At 27.6% G+C, this 21,703-nt stretch overlaps 1 protein-coding gene and 1 pseudogene across 1 annotated transcript; both read right to left on the bottom strand.

The window, feature by feature from the left end:
• Positions 1-3,044: 3,044 nt before the first annotated feature.
• On the bottom strand, positions 3,045-14,139 carry LOC112600659 (annotated as a pseudogene).
• A 4,569-nt stretch (positions 14,140-18,708) lies between these two features.
• LOC112600658 (protein PRRC2C-like) lies at positions 18,709-20,422 on the bottom strand. The gene is made up of 2 exons (XM_025347948.1): positions 20,369-20,422; positions 18,709-19,800 (listed from the first exon to the last, which is right to left on the bottom strand). Exons 1-2 carry the CDS (start codon positions 20,381-20,383, stop codon positions 18,709-18,711), a joined length of 1,107 nt encoding a protein of 368 aa, XP_025203733.1. The 5' UTR covers positions 20,384-20,422.
• Between the last annotated feature and the right edge of the window lie 1,281 nt (positions 20,423-21,703).

Raw genomic sequence — 21,703 nt, 5'->3', positions numbered from 1 at the left:
AAATATTTTTTCGATCATATAATATATGAGCTACTAAAATACTATTCCGAAAAATACGACTCCAAAATAATATTTGCAAATGGTTTAAATTCAAAACACATGCGTTTTCGAAACGAAATACGTCTTCGGGTAAAATATTTTTTTAACAAAATGTATTTCCGAAAAAATACAGTTCTAGAATCCAGATAAAAACAGTTCAGAAAAAATGTTTTCCGAACTTTTAAGTTGCAACCAATTATTTTCCGACAAAATATTACCATCCGATCATTCTTTTCTCGAATTGATTTTTTTTTCAACTAGAACTGCATTTGTTGCATACGACATGACATATACCTATAATATCATATTAACATCAAAATATCGCGCCAATATGTCAATTTCTGTATGGTGTTATAACAATATTGGTCGTATTATATTATAACCTGCAGTAGACTTCCTGTAGTCCATGGGGATTTAATTTTTTTTTTCATTTTTTTCCCCTACTCACTTATATGTCTTATAAAAAAATCAATAAATTATACTAATAGAATTTCATAACCACGAAGTTTTTATGAAAAAATCTAAGACAAATCGACAAACTACGACACGCTAACATCGTTTCAGCACCATAATTTTACCAGAAAGTTCTTTGTTATAATTTTAAATTAGATTACGTTTATCTGATTACTTTATTTCGTTTTTTGTATTAACAATTATATTACTGTAATAGCTGGGTATTTAGAATTTATTTCACAAAGATATAACACTATTCGAGCCTATTAGTTCCAAATGATTTTTTCCAGCTAATAAAAAATAAACTAATTTTGTAACCTCGTAAATCTTTACCATAAATTTTATACCTAGTCATAATGTATTATTTTATAATTTATTCCTCAAAAGTCAAAACTATGTTACCTTTATTCGTATTAAAACTTTATAACAAACTTGGAAGTAACGATATTTTTATATTTCTTAAAATATGTTTAATCATATCAAAGAAAATCCATAATTTTAAATAAAAATGCATCTATAATATATTATATTATATATTTACAATGTAAATGCTCTACTGGATACGGTTACCTATACACCGGTTATACCATCCATAATATTAACTCTGTATATGCATAATATAAGAGTGCCAGTGTTTGATCGCCGTCCTTTGAGCAAATATTTGAATTTTCTGAGAAACGACAGACGACTTAATCTATATTATATTGAACCGCAGTCGTTCCCAAAATTCTCAAGAGGACATTCGTGCGTTAGTATAGGTAGGTTTGCCTCTACACCTATATATTAAAGTACCACTACAACTCTGAGATTAATTAACTAAAATTGCTTTTAGCGTAATTAAATAATAATCGATTAAAATAATGTTATTTTATAATATTATGCGCTCATAAAAATTATTAAGAAAAACCGACTTTTAAACATAACAACGATGTTGCGTACTTATAATATAACACATAAATCTCAAAAATATTTTAGCGTCTGAGCTATTTTTTTGCAGATTGTGAACCCTAGTTTTCATCAGGAAGGTTATATTTTTTTACGAGAGTGAAATGGTTTAAGGTGTAAAAAATATATTTTTATGAATTAGATATTAATGAGAATAAGTAGTAAGTGGGTCCCTGGGGTGGCCTCCGCTGCCACTACTAGACCCTTCGCCGTTTCCATCTTGCTACCTGAACCTCTACTACCATTACCACCACCAATGGCCTGCAATCACCGTCGCCACCGCCACCTAACCATCACCCGTATTGCTACTATCGTCTTACCACAAGAGCAGCCACTGTCCTACTACCAGCTGCTATTAACATTATCTTGAATAGGCACAACTGAAGCACCATTACAACCCTTCTACTCATACCTTACCATAAATTCCACCAAGGTCGAGAGTTACAAACCCACCATTTAATATAAGTGATTTGAATACGTAGTTAGATTTTGAATTATCATGCAGTTTTTTTTCTTAAATCAATATCAAAAGATCAAAAAAGGCTTATCTGAACTTGGATCAGAAATTAAAGACAAAGAGCTTTTGAAAAAGATTAGAAAATTCTAAAAACTTATGAAGTGCAATATTTTGAAAAAATAATATAATTCATAGAGTACCTATATCAAACTATTTTTTAAATTAAACTAGTAACTTATCTATGCCTAATTAAAGTTAAGCTTTTCTAAATTCAAATAAATAAATCTAAAAAATACAATTATAATTTATAAGTAGGTACCTAATTTATATAAGTCATCTTCAACCCTAGTAATAACTGCTGATAGGTTTCGTGATGATTCACGTACTCGATAAACATTAGGTATTGAAACCTTAACTGTGATACTAATTTCTAGTGGATGCTCTTGTTTAAAATAGTCATCATTTTTTTATTATTTAGCTTAGCAATCAGCCATATATTAATATTATTACGATTTACTCGAGTAACTATCGTTGATTATCAATAATATTAATATAAAAATTAGATACTGATGTGTGGATAGATAACTGACAGAAAACCGTGTATTATTCTCAAATAAATATATAATTTACAACAACGTCCAACAGGAGTTGGGAATTGACGTGAATAATAAAATAATACTTATGTTTACATCAATAACTATTATGTATCACCACTTACGTAAATTACCGGACATTTACGTAAATTTGTATTGTACAAGGTAGTTTTCGTAATTAGCCGGGTTTTAACGTAAATATCATAATTTTCATCATTGTCCATAACATATATTATATTTGGAAAAACAATTCTTTTGATCTGTTATCTTGTTTGTTTCATTGATTGGTAATGAATTAATTATTGCTATTATTGGAGATGGCAGTAGTGTCAATAAATCATATGAATCAAAATACTTCTTAAAGTTAATAAATTATATTTAGAATTTAAATTAATAGTAAACTGTTTTTTTTACTTTTAAGCCTCTCATTTTAACTCCGGCTGCAGAGGGTCCAGCGTATCCATCAATCATTTGATAATAATAATAAAATACTATTTTTTTTTTTTTTTTATTATTATAATTTATAAAATTATTGTTTTATTTAGTTGTTTACATGTCTAAGGCATAAAACTCTGCGTAAATGGAGACAAAAAGAAATTTTTCGAACCGTAATATTTTTCAACTGCCGAATAGATTGAATATTATGTTAATATAGTGTAAATAATTAAAAAATATACATTCATACTTTTAATAAATTATTCAGTTTCTCCATCCAATTGTTTACTTGTTGTTCAGTTTCGAGTAATTTTATCTGGTTTATAAAACTTTGTATATTCTTCGTTGTATGCTTAGACATTAGTTCTATAAAAGTCCTTTGATTATCTTAACTACTTCTTCAAATTTTAAACATTTTTCAATATAAAATCAGCTTTAAAAGAATCATTGATCGTCATTTTTCTTGTTACAGTTTCAAAAATAGTCCACTTTAAATGTTCAAGTTCCATAAAATTCGATAAAATTCTACACCCCTCTTGAATTTTGGATTCAATTACTAGCATGGTATCTTCTCTATATACCATACTAAAGAAAGAAATAAATATACTTTCTAAAAATTTAAATCTATTATATTTTACTACATTATTGAGAATATGAGCTAAAATATGACCCATTAATGAATAAATACATTTCAAAAAGTCAAGGAAATATTTAAAAAACGCAAAGAAGTAATTATATGTATCTAAACATTTAATTTCTGTACAGGTTGCGATTTCGACGTGTAAAAACTTATGATTTACAAAGTCGATGGTGTTATTACTACAGTTAATGAGTTCTGTCAATGGTTTAGATGCAATATATATTTTGTATATACATTGACACAACTTGACACTATGATAAGAAAAACTGCGACTAAATCTTCATATGTAAGTAACATGAGTGTTTTGATGGGGTTAAAACTTTTTGATGAGGATTATGGAGAGGGAAATGTGGAAGGGTTGTAATGACGCTTTAGTGACGCCTATACAAGATAACGCTAAAAGTTGTCAGTAGTAGAGCGGTGGCAGCTGTTGTGGTAAGATGATGGCATCTATGTCAAAACGGTGGTAGCTTTAATGCAAGGACGGTACTGGAGAGAACAAATGATGGCTGTGATGGATGGTCTGGTAGCGGTGGCAGTGGAGGCCACTCCAGGGACTTACTTACTACTAGAATATAATGAGAAATTAAAAATGTTTATAATTTATATCTACAAGTGGTAAAACATCTTAATCCATTTATGAATATTATAGATCATATTATATTATTGTATTATTTTTTGATAAAAGTTATAAAAATGAAAAATATCTTTATAATGACGATTTGAAAATATTGTAACTATGAATTAACAATTACAAAAATCATGGAAAAAAAATAAAGGATAACTGTGTTTTAATAATCAAGATACCGCGTTAGACACGCAATACGTGAAAACAGTTACCTTAGTAACCTAACGGCTCCCTATTATTTTGAAAAATAAATTTATTTAGTCGAGCAAATTATAAATTACATTTTAATGTTAAATTTATGAAGAATTTAAGGCTTTTTGATTACTTTATGTAGATAATACATTTCGCTATTTCATTACACCACGGTGAGGTGGATATGTAAGAGGTTATAATTGACCACGGAATAATTTATTGATGAAGCGGGCTCTCAATAAATTTCTAGTGAAAATTACAATTTACAATAATATAAGATAAAACACGTTCGTACACGGCCTAATTCGTTTTAATTAATTATACTATTTACACAGTGTTAATAATATTATATACAAATGGTAAATCAAGTTTACGTGCAAAAACTACATTAGACGTTGAATTAAATAGTCGGTCATTAATTCGTACAGTTTATAACAATAACCGATAAGTTTAATTGATTTTAAAATAAAAATGAAAAAAAAAATGATTAACTAAGTTTTATTGTTTCCCTCATATTTATACACAAACTAAAAGTATAATATTATAATTCTCATAATTTATAGCTGATAATATTGACTTTCAAATTGCTATAATTACACATATTAATTTAAACAATAAGTACATTTTGAAAAATACGTCATACTTAAATAATAAAATTATTAGCTCTGTCGTAGAAGGTATGAAAAAATCTAGAAAATCATTATGTTGTACAGTAGGTGTCGAGTGTACCTCAAAATTGAGAAAGTAATTTTAATAAAGGTATGATTTGAATTATTTAAATTCAATAGTAATACTCGTTAATCATTTGCATGAACAAAAAATAATTCTGAGTGTATTATTAAGTCTATTGGCCTATATTTCTATTTATCAAGTATATGTTGTTATATTATAATACATACATATCATCTATATTGCTATAAATAATTGATTTTACTATTATAGTAACAGATACGGTAGAATAAACTAATTTTAGTCGAAAACTTACTAACCATTTAGAACGAAATTAATAGGGCTGTGATCAGTGGCGCACGCATAATTCGTTTATTGGAGGGGGGGGGTACCATTTATATACATATATGTGGATAAAAAATGTTTATAAAATTGTATTCTTCTAATATTGAAGGTACCTAATATAGTAAAATTAAATTTTTAAAAATGTTTATTTTATGGTCTAACAAAGTAACAACACTTTACAACTTAATATTAATTTGTCTTGATGCTTTTGATAATTCATCAAGTACAGCGTTTGTTGAAATTTCAATATCCCGATGAATATTTTTTAATTTGAATAATGAAAAAATCTAAAAATGTAATGAATAATGAAATACGAAAATATTTACAAATATACAAGCCTTTGTTAATTGTAATATTCCATAAAAAAAAATCATTATACATGTTTTACTTATGGAGGAGTTAAACCCCTATCCCCCCCCGTCAGTACGCCACTGGTTGTGGTATACATAATATAAGAAGTTACTTAAAATATATCAAGTATTTTGTAAGTACTATTGTGCATAGTAAAAGAAAATAATAAATATAAAAATTTTAAATTCCTTAAATAATATTTTTAAATAACAAAGCAATTGTTTTTTTTTTAAATCCAATTTCGTCAAAATTCAAACATCAAATACTTGTAAAAATATTTTACATATTATGTTTCTTAAATATTTTTAAATAACTATACTTAATAACAATTTATGAGGAGACATCTATTACATTTCCAAACCTTTTAACCTAATAACATATTCTTAATTAAATTTAAAAAAATCTAAAAATGTTAAATGTCTATTAACAGTACGAAAATTGCCATATTTTAAAATTAATATCATATCTATAAAATGCCAATATGAATATTTAGTAAAAAATACAACATTCTATGAATTATTTAATTTTGAATTATAAAAACGAAAATCAAAATCTATTTTGTTAAGATCTGATTTTGTGTAAAACTCTAATTTTTTTCATACTGGTGATTAAAGAATTTCACTTAAAACTTAAAAAATTAATAAACCAACCACCACCTGTCAACTATTACGATAGATAAAAATTGTTATCTATTTAAATTTACAAGTTTACGTCTAAAGATAATGTACATTTTTACGTCTATTGTAGTTTTATTTTTATTATTTATTTTTATAATCTAAATTTCCTAATCTTCATATTAAATAGGTTTTATATTATGGTTCTCACGTACTAATAATTATCATTTGAAGGTTTTATTAATTGAAACAATTACCTTAAATATAAAAAAAATTTATTCGGTGCCAATTCCAACAATGACAATAATATGCATCTCGATCGCGGGTCTTCGCCGATAAGACATAGAAGGGTCAAGACGGATCCTACTCCCCCGCCTCTGTATAGCGCAAACCGGCTTCCGCAAACAAAGGCATAGTTTTTTAGTCTTCTCCAGCCCATCATTGTCGCCATTTATATTTATTTTTTTGCTCGTAACGCCGTTACGCGTTTTTCGCTGTCGTTCGTTGCCATACTGTTTTTTAGTACATAATAGTTTTTTGTACGATTGCCATCGGTGGCAGATTTTATGTATAATAATTATAATTATTATTATTATTATTATTATTATATCGTAAATTGCGATCATGCGAGTCGATAAAATACGATTGAGATCGTTATTTTTAGTAACACGATTAAAAACGCTCGAGTTTTTTTTTCCAACGTTGCCAAATGTAATCAATCGATAATATGAGCACAATAATCTGTTGACATTTATTGCACTTTTATCGGATTAGCCGGATATTAATAGTAACTTAGATACCAGATACGAGAGAATGATATAATAGTCAATTTTACAGCTCTCATTCAACAATATATTATATAGTTATTAAAGTTCTAATTAAAACTCAAGCAGAAACAATATTGAAAATAGCTACGATACAGAGAAAAACAAATAAATGCCTAAAAAACAAAAGGATATTCATAGTAAATGTATGTGGTATGTGGGAAATTAAAATTCTAATAATTTATTAAAATATTTAGAGTATGTTGGATTACTCTATCCTGCTATAACCGATATACAGGTAATTAAGTTTTCATTACAAAATATTATATTTATTTCATTTTTATGCATATATATATTTCATAATTTTATAAGTTCTGCATATTTTACATTTTTTTATACATATATACACTACACAGGTATTAGATATTTTTATAAATTCTACATATTTTACATTTTTTATTCATATTATAAATTACATATTATTAGGCGCTTATTTGTATACGATTATAAATATAAACTTATGACTTTTTTCAAGAATGTTTTATGTATACTGAATTTTTCAAGGGCCAACTAAATGATATGGCAACGTTACACGTAAATTCATTCTTAATCGTATTGTTTTTTAGGTATTTTTGATCAACGGTAAGTATCGTTTGGCCCAAAAAGTGTAATGTTCTCAATCGTTCGATAGCCGTGCTAGTATCGGGCTCTTGTACAGGTATATCAGTATATGAACGCTATTACGTGTACATCTGGATATACACGGAGATTAGTTGTAAGTTCATATCGGCAGTGGTTCACGCGTGGATGCAATCCGTCTGGACTTCACAAGTGCGTTCGTGAGTGCGATTCAGGCTTCTTTGTCTTAGACCCACGGGTGTTAGCGGGATAACACGGTTTCATCTCTGCATTATTTAATTATTATTTGGTTCGGTCATCGTGTGCGGGATCGCGGGATCCAAACGGGCCAACCAATATTGAGGTTATGGTCATAATTATGTATTATGGACAGCTTTTACAACAGCTTTACTGGTCGACAAGAATACCCGGTAACGCGTATCATATTATTGATACGCGGTTTGTTTTCTTTATATTGTTATTATCATAACATATTTGTTTTGTATACTGTATCTTTTTATATAATATCAATACTTATGTAATTGCCATGATTGGGGCGTTATTAGTATTTTTATAATTATTCAAAGTACCGAATAGTCGGGCGTAATATTATATTATATAGTAGGTGGGCGCCTACATTCCCTACACGTATTATTATTATTATTATTTGTTATTTGTTATTTACTATCGTGAAACAATTTTTAACAATATGTATACTCAAATTGTATCAAATTTATTTTAATTAGCATTAATAGATTGGTATAAGGTTAATAATACACGATATAACAAAATTATTTAAGTAAACATAAACGTGGTTATAGGTAGTATGTTTTATATAAGACCAATTATTTTTCACCGTATATATGTTATGTTAAGTGGTACAAAAAAAAAATACAACATTTCTAATCAAATTAAAAAAGTATTTTATTTTTTTTTCTAATTTTTACTTTTTTAAATAACAATATACATTTTCAATTTCATATTTTGAAGTAGAATATTTGTCAAAATATTTCGATACATAAAAGTTGAAATTCGAACAAGCAGTTTATAGGTTGTGAGTATTTAAAGCTTAGATGAGCAAAATGGATAAGTATAGGGTACATTTAGCATAATGTTGGTCTATTTACCTAAACTTTAAATACTTATAAATTATAACTCATTCTAACTCGTCCAAATTTCGATTTTTATGTATTGAAATACTTCAGGATATTAAATTAAAAATGTATGTTGTCATTTAAAAAAGTAAAAATTATAACTATAAAAAATATTAAAAATATGTTTTTTTTAAATGCTGTTTTTTTTTTTAGAAAAGAAATAAAGAAAAATAATTTTTTTTTAAAATAGTATTCAATAATATTAGGATAATTCTATTAATGCGGTTAAAATACAGTAATATTTTAAATGAAATTTGAACATACCGTGCCGATTTTACATACCTTTATGATAAGGACTAGAAAAATATTCATTTAAATATTTTACTATAATACACAACTAACTGGACATATTTTTAAAAAAAACACGTCTACCGAATATTGGCTAATTATCAATGTTAAACGCATTGTCTATTTTTATAACACCTAAAATTAAATACATTAGAACATTGTTTTCTGTATTACCTATTCTCATCTTTAATAGCAGACTACAATCTAAAAGGACTAGAACTAGAAGTATAAAAATATAAATATTATGGTTCTTTTGTAAATAATGAACTATATTTATACATAGGATTAGGTACTTCTATAAATCGGATTTTAAAATATATCATCTTAACGCAATGAAATTTTAAAATTTATGCAAGTACATTTTGTTTTGAATGCATTTATCACGATATCTTTAAAAAATTTTGAAATCTAGGATTTGTTGTATAAATCCATACTTTCATAGTAAATACTATCTCATATAATCTTCTTATATATTAGTATGTAGAATTGAGCAACATTTATATAACTGAGAAAGTCAAAACTGAAAACGCTATTACAATTTAAAATTAAATAATCCCACAGTTATATAAACTGTAAGTCTGTAACCCACTTTTAATCTTTTATTAGGATTTAGGAATGAGTACAGGGATATACCTTGACATTTTTAATAGATTATATCACAACAGAATTTAGTATAATTTAAGAAACATAATTTCCGGGCATGCAAGTTTTGAGTAGTTTATAAGCAACAAAACGACAGTTTAAACTTGGTCATTTTATATTTTAAATTAAAAATGAGAAATAGTGTTGGCTACTGAAACTAAATATTATTTTTACATTTGAGCATGCAACAAAAAATGAAATTGTTTTTACGCTATACTGAAAACCGAAAATAATATTGATAACTAAACACGTTAACTCCCCCCCCCCCCTCATCGCAAGAATAATGCCACTAGATTTTGTTTAATATAAAAATATATCGTGGCTTGGCGTGGCGCGTTGGCTGCTACCAATCGCGGAATGCGATTGAGAGTAAATAACGGCCACAGCTACTAGCTCCCGGATGGGTGACCACCCGGGATCATAGTGGTTAAAAACCTTGCCACACATACACGTGTTTTCTATCAACCATAACAATCATAAAAAAACAACCTACCGTACCAACCTTACCCCTACTACAGTTCATAACCCCTACAATAACTAATGACCCTAGTCGCCAAAGCTTAAGTTCAATAAACAAAAAAAAAAAGAAGATATATCTTGGAAACAATTAATGTTATAAATAAAATAAAATAAGTACATTTATTATTCTAGTTGGCATTACTAAACTTATTAAGAAGACCTCCTCCCTAACCACATGCATCGTATCTATCTTACACATGCATTACATAACAAATCTATATACTGGACTCTTACCACAGTTTATTTATAGTTAATATTAGAGCAAATTTATGAAATTTATAGAGAAAATATAAACTGTTAGAGCGAAGAGTTTTATTTCATTTTTTTATATTTAAACAAGTTATAAGTACTTATTTTAAACTTTAAATAGATATAACTCGTTTTAAAGTAAACATATGAATAAAAATCTTTTTCAAACACAGTTTATAATTTCTTCTACAAATTCGTTAATATGTAAATTTACTCTAACATTAACTTTAAAAAAACTGTAAAAAAAATCTGCCACGCATTTTGGCATTTGTTATGCAAATATCAGTGTGTCTTTCAAGCTGTTCGATTAAAATGGCTTTATAACTTAAACATTATACATTTTTAATGTAATCGTTCCAATAAAAAAAAAAAAACTTTAATGTGCTGTCTTATATTAATTAGCAAGTGTCAAGTATGAAGTCAAATGTATTAAAATTAAAAACCGTCACTAATATGCGAGCAGTGCATAAAAAAATCACTCGCATATTAGGCATGCTTCCAAATGATATTGTTCGTAATAAAACAAATATAAAGGAAATTCAATTTTATCTATATATTATCATAATATTATTCTTCTGTTTTCGATTTTATTACATTGCAAATATTTTTATGTGATCAATTCAATGTACTAACACATTTAACGTCTCAAATTTAAATATAGGCACTCGTGATTTGTGCTTGCATATTTTATATTCTAGAAAAATCGCCGCACTCAAATTGTTAGTGATAGAGGTGATAGTTGTATCACAGTAAACGTTAGTGAAACTTATGTTTATTGTGATTATAATTAGATACGCTAAGAGCAATAAAATATAATTTGAATAATATGAAATGCGTAGGAATATTATATTTTATTATATATATATATCAATAGGTAATAAAATATACTATATTACTATAGGTTGGTAAAAAGATGAGTCAACAAATGGCATAATTTTTCATACTTAATCGGGAGCCCCTTCAATCTAGATAATTGGATACGTATATCACTATATCACTGTATGTTATCCGCCTAACACTTAAAAATGCTTAACCGTTAGTACAACGTAATATTATGTGTTTCCGATGTAGTGATTTCAAATTTATTTATTTAAATATTTTACCAGGTATTTTGGTGATTTAGTTTTTTATTTTAAATGCTGAGATTTTATTAGTTTATTGCCAATAAAAAAAAAAGTTATTTAAATATTTTCCATAAATATTAATAGTAATAATAAAAACTTTACCCAGTAAACGATCGAAAGAAGAAAAAATGAATACTATTCTATTTATTACGCACATTTTGTACACGTATTTATAAAGAGTACAAAAATATCATAAAAATATATTTACTAAATTAATTTTTTAAACAATTCTGGATGTTCTTTGTGTACTAAAAATACGTAGTAAACGGTTAATGTAAAGCGAGGTACCGAGGTCATAATAAGTTAGATGAAAAGTTAAATTATGCGCAGCCAGTATATAACAATGCGCAAAAGTCAAACATCCGAGTTTTTACTCCTACCTTTATCTGTTTAAAATATTTAATATATATATATATTCGTATGCTTATATTAAAAAATATTTAAACATTTATAGTTTTTATAGTTAATCAAAGTGAGCCATTGCTGTAACTTTCGTTACGTTTCATTCATTTTGATACATGATTACAGCCATTTATACCTATTATATTATTTATATTATAGTTCCATGAATAATTAATTAATCATCTTGGTTTGATGATGTATGATTGTTATTTTTTTTTTAATTCGTTAACGATGAGATGCTTAATGTATACATATATTATAATGCATTGTCTCGAATAAATTATAACTCTAATTGTCTTCCCGGTCAATGACGCACAAATCGTTTTCGCATCAAATGCGAATGAGGAGCGTTCCAAACATCCGTTGTAACAGTAATAATATATAATATAATATCATATTATTATAATGTTATCGTCAAACGAAAACTGACACTCGAGCAGTAGCCCGTTACGGACGGGTAATGTGAGATCATGATTGTCGCCACTCGTCTGGTCAGAATAAGCTCGAATAAGCTCGATCGCATACTCTATACAATAAATGTAATATTATATACAAGACAATTCACAAGCATTCTCATCTCCGTTTTATCCTTTTATTTTGCATTTATTCAAATTCCTATTATTGGAATTATTAAGGATGCATGCAAATCATATTATTTTCAAATACTTAGACTTCTTATACTGTTTAAAGAGTGCTTTGAGAAATTATAAAAACTTATTTTGTTCAAATGAAAACCTTCCATTTTTTAGTACTATAAATAGATTTATCAACATTTTCAAAAATTTTAATCTAATTTTTTCTAACAGTTTATAGAAAAAAAAATATGTTTTAATAAAACAATAGATCAAAATAGCTCTTAAAATACCATAAATATCTAATTATGTATATGAAATTATAATTATTAAAAGTATAAAAAAATAAAACTTAATAACAGCAAAAATAAAGAATAAAGCAAAAGCGAGTGAACTTGGTGTATCAATCTGTATAATATATTGTTAGGTATAATATTAATTTCCGGGAGTAAATAATATTTATAAATGTGAGGATATATGTATGTAGCGGTTGCTCTCAACGTGTCTTCATAATTATTATCACTTTACGGTCTCTACGTGGTATTTCTCAGGACACTAACCGAACTCAACGAGTGAGATACAGTTTCGAAGATGTTTTTCTATTTTGAGTATACCAGCAATAGGCATCCAGGCGCAGCAGAATCCTTCGATTATTGGCAACCGGCTCGAGAGAAAAAGAACCAACAGTAGTGCCAGGAATATAATAAGTAATGCGCGAAGGGTTTTGAAAGATTTTACAAAGAATGTGTGACAAGAAAAAAATACGCTTGTAATTTATAAGTATAAAATATTGTAATATTGCGTCTGAGGTATTGATATGGTTTAATATATAATACTATAGTGCATTAAACGATGTGCAATATGTTTTATTAATAATAATAGTGATTTTCAACTGCACAAATACAATTAAAAAACAATCACAAAAGTATCGTTTTAATAAAAATTGTCAACGCTTATACTTCCCAAATATTACTTCACCTACAACAGTGACCAACTGGCTCATTATAAGTATTAAATAAACATTAATAAGTTGTACAAAATTTATTAGTATTTATACAAACGCACTACAAATTACTACAAAAAAGGAAAATTAAATTTTCAAAATTATGTAACCAAACTCAACATACTTTGTTTATAAACCATCATAGCTTGATATTATTAACTATTATGTATAATAATATAAAAAGTATATCTCATTATAACATACAAAATTCTATTGAATTTAATATTTATTTTTTTATCCCAGTTAATTTAAAAAGTGTTCTACAATTTTTTTTCATCATAATGCAAACTATAATAACTTGCGTAACTAATTCTTTACGAAATCACTTAAAAAAAGTTTTATTTAATTAACTGGTACGTCATAATATGACGGGTAGTTATAATATTATACATCAATTTCATCAAAATTGTCAATAAATTATACCTGGAGTCAGGTCCAACCATATTAAGTATAATATGTATTCAATAGTATTTAATTTATATTAAATGAAACAGTAAATTGAAAATGTCAACATTTCCGTAGCCAACTGCTTTGTATTTTTAGGTTATTATTCAAACACCTTTATCGTGAGAATATTTTATTATTATAATTTATTGAATTGTCGAAAAAAATAATTAGATAGCACATTTTATTAGCAACAAAAAAAAGCAGTGATTTGCGATCGTTTTAGTCTACTACAAACATAATACATATAGGCACAATATATATATATATATAAATATTTGCATGTGTGTATATACGTATATATATATAGCTGTATACTTACGAGTGCACAGATAATACAATATAAGCGCGTGTCCCTGGTTAAGCGACCATATGACTTGTGCGATTCGTGTCGGTTCTGACTAAACGTTTGCCGTTGCGTCGATTCGCTATTAACAAAAAAATTTTTTAGAAAAAATAGTGTACCGAACTTATTTAGATATCGTTATGTGGTGGGGGTGTAGGAACGTAGACGACAAACGGGCATTGGGCCAAAATTGCGGACTGACCTGTTAAAAGAGAGCTTTATTTCCGTCGCATAACTCCGTCGACCATCCATTGTTTGGGAAACTCGAAAAACGCAATAATGCATATATATGTAATATGTATAATGTATAATTATATATATATGTATATTGTATTTCCAAACGTGTTCCGCCGTACCACGTATTTTTTATTGACGTCCATCAACGGGATCGTGTGAACGGTGTCTTTACACCGTGATTTAAAACACTCGCGATGCAACTGGAAATCTCTATTGCACGGATAATTCTTTCATCACCAAACAATGATTTACTTATTTTTTGTTGGAAATAATCTGAAGTCGTTTCGACATATTTTTATATTTTTACTATTTTTAAAGTTAATGTTTTTAGAGTACTTTTTTTACTTTTTATTATGCCAACATACATTTTTTTTTGTTTCATATTCTTGTTATAAAATATTTGATTGCATATAAAAAACGAATAAATGATCCAATAATCAATTGGTTGTAGCCATTTAAGCAATACTGAATATTAACTATTTATTCAAAATGTTAAAAGTTATTTTATTCGATAACTTATAACATATAGGTAATTATAGTTAATAAATGTTAAGTATACAATTTTAAAACAATAATAATTGTGTTATTAAGTTTGTTGCTTCAGATTACAAATATTTTTAACTTAACTCAGTTATGTTATGTAGGTAAACTCGTAATTTAAGTTCATAAAGTAAATAATAATATTATTATTACAAATCAAAAATATTATTTGAATATTTTCATAAAATATTATAAAAATAACTTCAATAAATGCACAGAAACTACCACACAATTTCTTTAAAAAGCATTTATAAAATACAACACCACAGTATCTATATAGCGCGAGAGCGAGATTTAACCCGTGTAGTTAACTATTTGCTAAGCCAGAGAAGAGAGTCAACGCAGCTTACCATAATTTTTAAAAACTTGATTATTAAAATTTAATAAATGGTTCTTGAAATTTATATTTCATTTCTTTGGTATATAATATTTTATTAATTTGGTTTAAAAAAAAAAATATGGTAGTACTAATTTTGCTAATGTTCAATGTTTAAAATAAGAGATTTTTTTTAAAAAAAATTTTTAATTTTTAAATTGGTCGCTCAAATTAATTTATACTTTTTATGTAGCTTGAATCTACCTAAATTAAATTATTTTTTATGATAACAATTCAGCTTGTTAAATAAAAATGGTTAATTTTCTCAACTTCACATTTAATTTTAAATGAGCAATGTGGAGATACTCGTTAGTAGATACAAAAGCTCTTACCTAATGCACTTCTTATATGCACATCGACACTTTAAATACGTAAAATACTATTGGATCAACAATGATATCAAGTTAACAATAGTAAAAAAAATTACCAAGCAAATCACTGCTTAGTTACAAAATAGAATAATTATACCTTATAAAATTGTAAGTTTTATGGAAGGATCGACACTGTTTATGTAAAGACATCATAGTTACATAATATTAAATATAATATATTATACTGACCGAGTTTTATTGTTTTAAAAATCTACCGAGTTATTTTTTATCGGTTATGATGATTCAGCTTACAGACTTACTGATGTTTTGACGTATCTTAAAATATAATGAAGCATCTTGGTGATCATGGTAGTTGAAAAAAACGTCCAAAAAGAAAAAAAATTATTAAGTATTAAGAAAAACGACCTTCAAAATCTACCAAAAAAAAAAACTATACAAAAAATAAAAATTACATCTGTACATCTGTACATCAAGTATATATTATTCTAAATAATATATCTAATTTTTCTTAGAATAATTCAGAACACTTTATATGTTATTTTTTAACACTTTGGTATTATTTCAAAACCGAGTTTGATATTTCCTTTATTTGATTTGATTATTATCATTGTCGATTAATAAAAAGACATATTGTACAAGTATTACTACTTCATATAATTCGTTACACCCTAATCAAAGTTATGGTAATAGGGTAAACATTTCAGATTTAAGAAAAATACCTACCTAATTGTATTAATCTGCATTTACATTATACGTGTATATTATATATGCCATGTGGGGCTGTGAATTTGTAGCAAATGCCAGAACTTTACTATTTTAAAAATATATAGCTGTACATATTCCTTTAAAAATATTTATTTTAAATTCTGAAAGTTATATTTTGAAAAAAAAAATATTTATCTAAATTTTATTGAAAGGAATGGTGAAAAAAGATCTTTTACATTTTATCATAATCTTCGGCCGTGCTTGCCATAGTAATATGAATTTTAACTGGCATCGCTATTTAAATTATTATATATTTGGTAGTTTAACCTACACAATAGTTTGATGTGTGATTTGTTTATTTAATATTGGCGTAGTATGGAGTGTTCCTCTCCACGCAACAAAAAAAAAAAATATAAAAATCATATTGTTATAAATAATTTTACACTACTATTAAACCAATCGTAAAATGATATTGTAATTCACAAATTTAAAATCCTTGGTTTGTTCCATACCTATCTACTACGTTTATTTTGGATTAATAATCATTATTATTTAATATCTGGCTTTCTTTTGATTGATTACTTTAAGAGCTAGTCCAGTTCTACGAAAAAATGTATACTTCATTAATTCAAATTAAAAATAAACAATAATAATTAAAAAGTCACTTAAAATTTATTTAGAAATAAATTACGAGATTAAGGTCAATTATGTATACGTGTACATAATATTATTAATGTTCAAAATTAAAATAATTGGATATCATATACATTTAATATTTTATTTGTTTTAACGCTTGGCTGATAAATCTAAATAAAAATGTATATACACATAAATAGTTAAATAAATGATATGTTTTTTCATAAAATAATATTATTGAGCATCAGTTTTTGGCAACTATGCAAATCGAGGATAAATAAGATCTAATGAGTAATGGCTAAGAAACGTTAAAAGATATCAGTCATTTTAATAAGATGATGTAATATAGATTTTTATAGTTTTCATGCTATATTTTAATCTTAAACTAAAATCCGTTAGTAATAGATAATGCGTCTGATATGCCAAAAAAGTTTGAAAAAAATTAAAATACAACTTAAGTTTAGACACACTAAATTAAATTGTAGTTAATAATACTTAATTTTTTATGACCTAAATGACTAAATAACAAAGTTATTTTTTGTCATTAAAAGCTTATACTCATATTATATATGTGTAAGTTTGAATTGAATTGTAGCTGAGCCATTTAAAATTATAATTTTGCGGTTTTTGATTACAAATTATACATATTAATAAGAAAACTCACTATAATCTGTCTGATACTTCGTGTTGTTAAAATGAATTAATTAACCACAAAATAAGCGATTAAAATTTAAATATCGGTTGAAAGACACACGCCTTCGGTTGAGTTAAATATAATTGTGAAATTTTCTGGATTTAAGACTATTACATACAATAAATTACTATTTTGATTTAAAATTCTATATTTTTTTTTTTTTATGTATATATTTATACAACGTAACCAACAAACCTTAAAAGATTTAAACTCTGAGACAGGATACAATCTTTTAATTTTCACAAACCTAGAAATAAGTGACCTAAAGAATACAAATCATTAAATATTTATTTCAAATATATTACCCTTACTAACGGTCATTAATATACTAAGTATTCCACGGCATAATAATATTTTTTTAAGTAAAAGTATACAGCATTCATTTAATTATATATTCCACTATGCTCATTTTTCACAAATTCTTTTTTTGAAACGTTTAAATTTTACGAACGCCTCGTAACCTGTAAAACAAACCAAGCTTTACTAAGAATGACTTTTTTACCAATATCTATTTTGTTTCCAAATGTGTTTGTCTAATCGCATCATGAACAGTTTAAACGATTCATCAATTTTTCTAAATATTAAAAATGATGCTTTTTCAGAAGTAAATTACATTTAAATATTTTTTTTAATTATTTAATTGACATAATAAAATAACTTTTAATGGCTAGAAATTATACATGTTAAAAGTCAACGAAAAGTCTATTTGTCACATGGTTCGTTGGCGGCTGATACGGAAGAATAATATTGAGGTGCAAAGGCAGCAGATGAGTAGTATTGAGGAGCGATAGCTGCAGCAGACGAGTAGTACTGAGGGGCAATGGTTGCAGCAGACGAGTAATATTGAGGTGCGGTGGACATAGAAGACGAGTAATATTGAGGTGCGGTGGACATAGAAGACGAGTAGTATTGAGGCGCAGCTAAATATTTGGTTGCGGTTGAATAGTATTGAGGAGCGCTGTACGTGTTGATGTAAGATGAGGCGTATGTTCGTGGTATGTAAGAGTACGATGAGGACATGGATGGCAGTGACATGATTCTAGAGGATAATGACTTAGTGATTGGAATAGAGTTTTGGATGGGCGTGGCAATTTTGGATTCGATGAGCGGGGCAGCGGTAGCTAAGGTGGTGTATTGAGAGCGGATCTCTGGCATGGCTCCCAATTTCACGCTGGTCATCGAAGATCCAATGTTCGTGGTTTTAGTTACCGTCTTTACAGCAATCGGAGCGGGTGAAGCGTTTTCCAGATTGGCCTGCCATGCGGTCGAGTCAAAAGTCGTAAGCGCTGGACGGAAAGCTTTCAACAGTGGGCTAGGTGCGATTTTGGTCTCTAACTTCATTGATGCTGTGTCGATGATTCGCGCAGGTTCGACATCAACCGCGGTACGCAGAATAGGTGCAGGGGTGGACACAGAGACAAACTCTGAGGCCGTAGAAATTATCGGCGACGGAGTCATGGACGTGATGTGCGCAGGTTCGATATCAACCGCGGTACGAAGGATAGGTGCCGGGGTAGACACGGAAATAAACTCAGAGATCGGGGAAAGGATTGGTGATGGAGTAACGGACATAATGCGGGCGGGTTCGATATCAACCGCAGTGCGCATGATCGGCGCTGGAGTGGAACCAGTGACCAGGTAACTAGACGTCAACGAGTCGCAGTCTTTGATCATCTCTACTGCGGGCGCGTCTTGCTCGACGGTGCTTAGATCGTTAACGCTGTACCCAAGCTTGTACGATGTCAGACCGGCCGAAGCCAACATCGTGTAACTAGACACCAACACCAAACATACCTAAAATACATACGTACAGGCAATAACATCAAAGACCTACTTAGAAAAATAAATGTAAAATACACTAAGAGATGCAAAAAACGTAGTATCTACTAAAATGTCGCATACCGAAATTGAAATAACTACTGATTATGTACTTTATTAAAAATACAATGGTTACGCTAAAATATTAAATAAGTGAATTTCGGAAGTCTATACTCTTATAAAGAGCCCGGAAGGACCGACGTCCAATAACAAAAAATGTGATTTTTCTCCCCTTTAATATATTATAATATAATATTTTGGGAACTATATGGTTTAAACATGGATTATAATCAGCTCGATAATTTTGATTTTAAACATTGAAAAATGTTTTAAAATTTAAAAGGTAGGTATTGTAAAAATAAATAACATAATTTGAATATTTTTATACCCAAGTAATAAGGTAATGTTAATTTGAAGTCTCTATATGAAACTTTTTATTACTTTGTTCTATGTAATGTGCATTATGCATATATAGCGATATAAAAGCGAAATTAATTAAACGTTGTTTATACCTATGTAATATACGTGAATAATAATTACTTACTTGGATACAATTCATAGCTGATATCTTCTCTCGTCGTCGTGTCTTTTACAAGTGTAAAATGTCTTATATTGTTAGGTATAAATGTATGATACAACTTTTGCTGTTTGAATATTACTATTTTGTTTGTCCGTGGCAAGAGACTAAACATAGAATATGCTTGGAGAGACAATAGCTACCGTTTATATACCTACCGCTAAATAACCACCAAATGATAATGCTTTACGGAAAACTTCGAAAACATGAACACGACCTTGTTACCTTCTTGCAGTCGACGACACCCGACAACGTGAAACTGCAACAACACCGGGTTAGATTGCATCATGGCCAAAAGCGTTTAGTGTTGTTTAGCTTTGCGTTAATTGCTCCAAGCCTCAGGGATATAAGAAACAACGATAATTATTCTTAAACGTTTTTAACGCGACATGCATGCACCCGCTAAAGCATCAGTACAATACAGTATAATATTATATTAATGTATTATATAATTTTATTTTGAAAAACATTTCAGGCGCAATTCATAAACATTTGTTGTGATGGTAAGCGTTCGGTTTAAAAATAAAATATTTCATTTCAATAATAGTACTTTAAGGTGCAAATCTCCGGCATAACAAGTACAAGTAGCTCAAATTATAAAGTAACAAATGAAATTAATAATTTTATGAATTACAATAATTAGAATAAATTATTATGATTATTAATAATCTCTAAATTTATGTACATGTTATTAACAAACAACTAAGAGTTTCATTCTGCTAGTGTGCTAAATATTATATATTAACAAAAACCATACGTATATATATCACGAATAAAATTAAATATAAATTATAATCACGTTTGTATGCTTATACTTTCTGAATTCTGAAAAAATTTAGTTATCAGTAGACACATTCATCAATTTGATAACAAAACTAAATAAGTGATTACTTCTGTTAACCTAACCTTATTTACTACGAAACATAGTAAAAATTTAATGATAATAAAGATAAATAAAATATAGATATATAATAATATGCCTATTTAATTTACATACAATCATATAAATATCATTAAATAATATTTTAGTAAAATTATTTTTTTAAAGTCATCATAAGACGAATTGACACAAAAAGCATAAAAGGATTGGATGAGTACGACTGTACGAGTACATATAAATGTATGGACCTTAACTATTCATATTTATAAGTTCACAAGTTGAATCATTTTATTGCTATTCACTCATTCAATCCGTTTAACGAAAATAAAATAAGCATTTAATTTCTACCATTTCGTCTTTTTTATAAAAGGGACACTTCTTAACAATCCATCTTAATATATTGTACGTAAAAGATACATTAA

The sequence above is a fragment of the Melanaphis sacchari genome, unplaced genomic scaffold (genome assembly GCF_002803265.2).
Source record: "Melanaphis sacchari strain LSU unplaced genomic scaffold, SCAv2.0 Contig65_pilon_pilon, whole genome shotgun sequence".
In the NCBI taxonomy this organism is placed as follows: Eukaryota; Metazoa; Arthropoda; class Insecta; order Hemiptera; family Aphididae; genus Melanaphis; species Melanaphis sacchari.
Note: the sequence above shows the minus strand (reverse complement) of the source record. Positions and strands in the feature narration are given on the sequence as shown.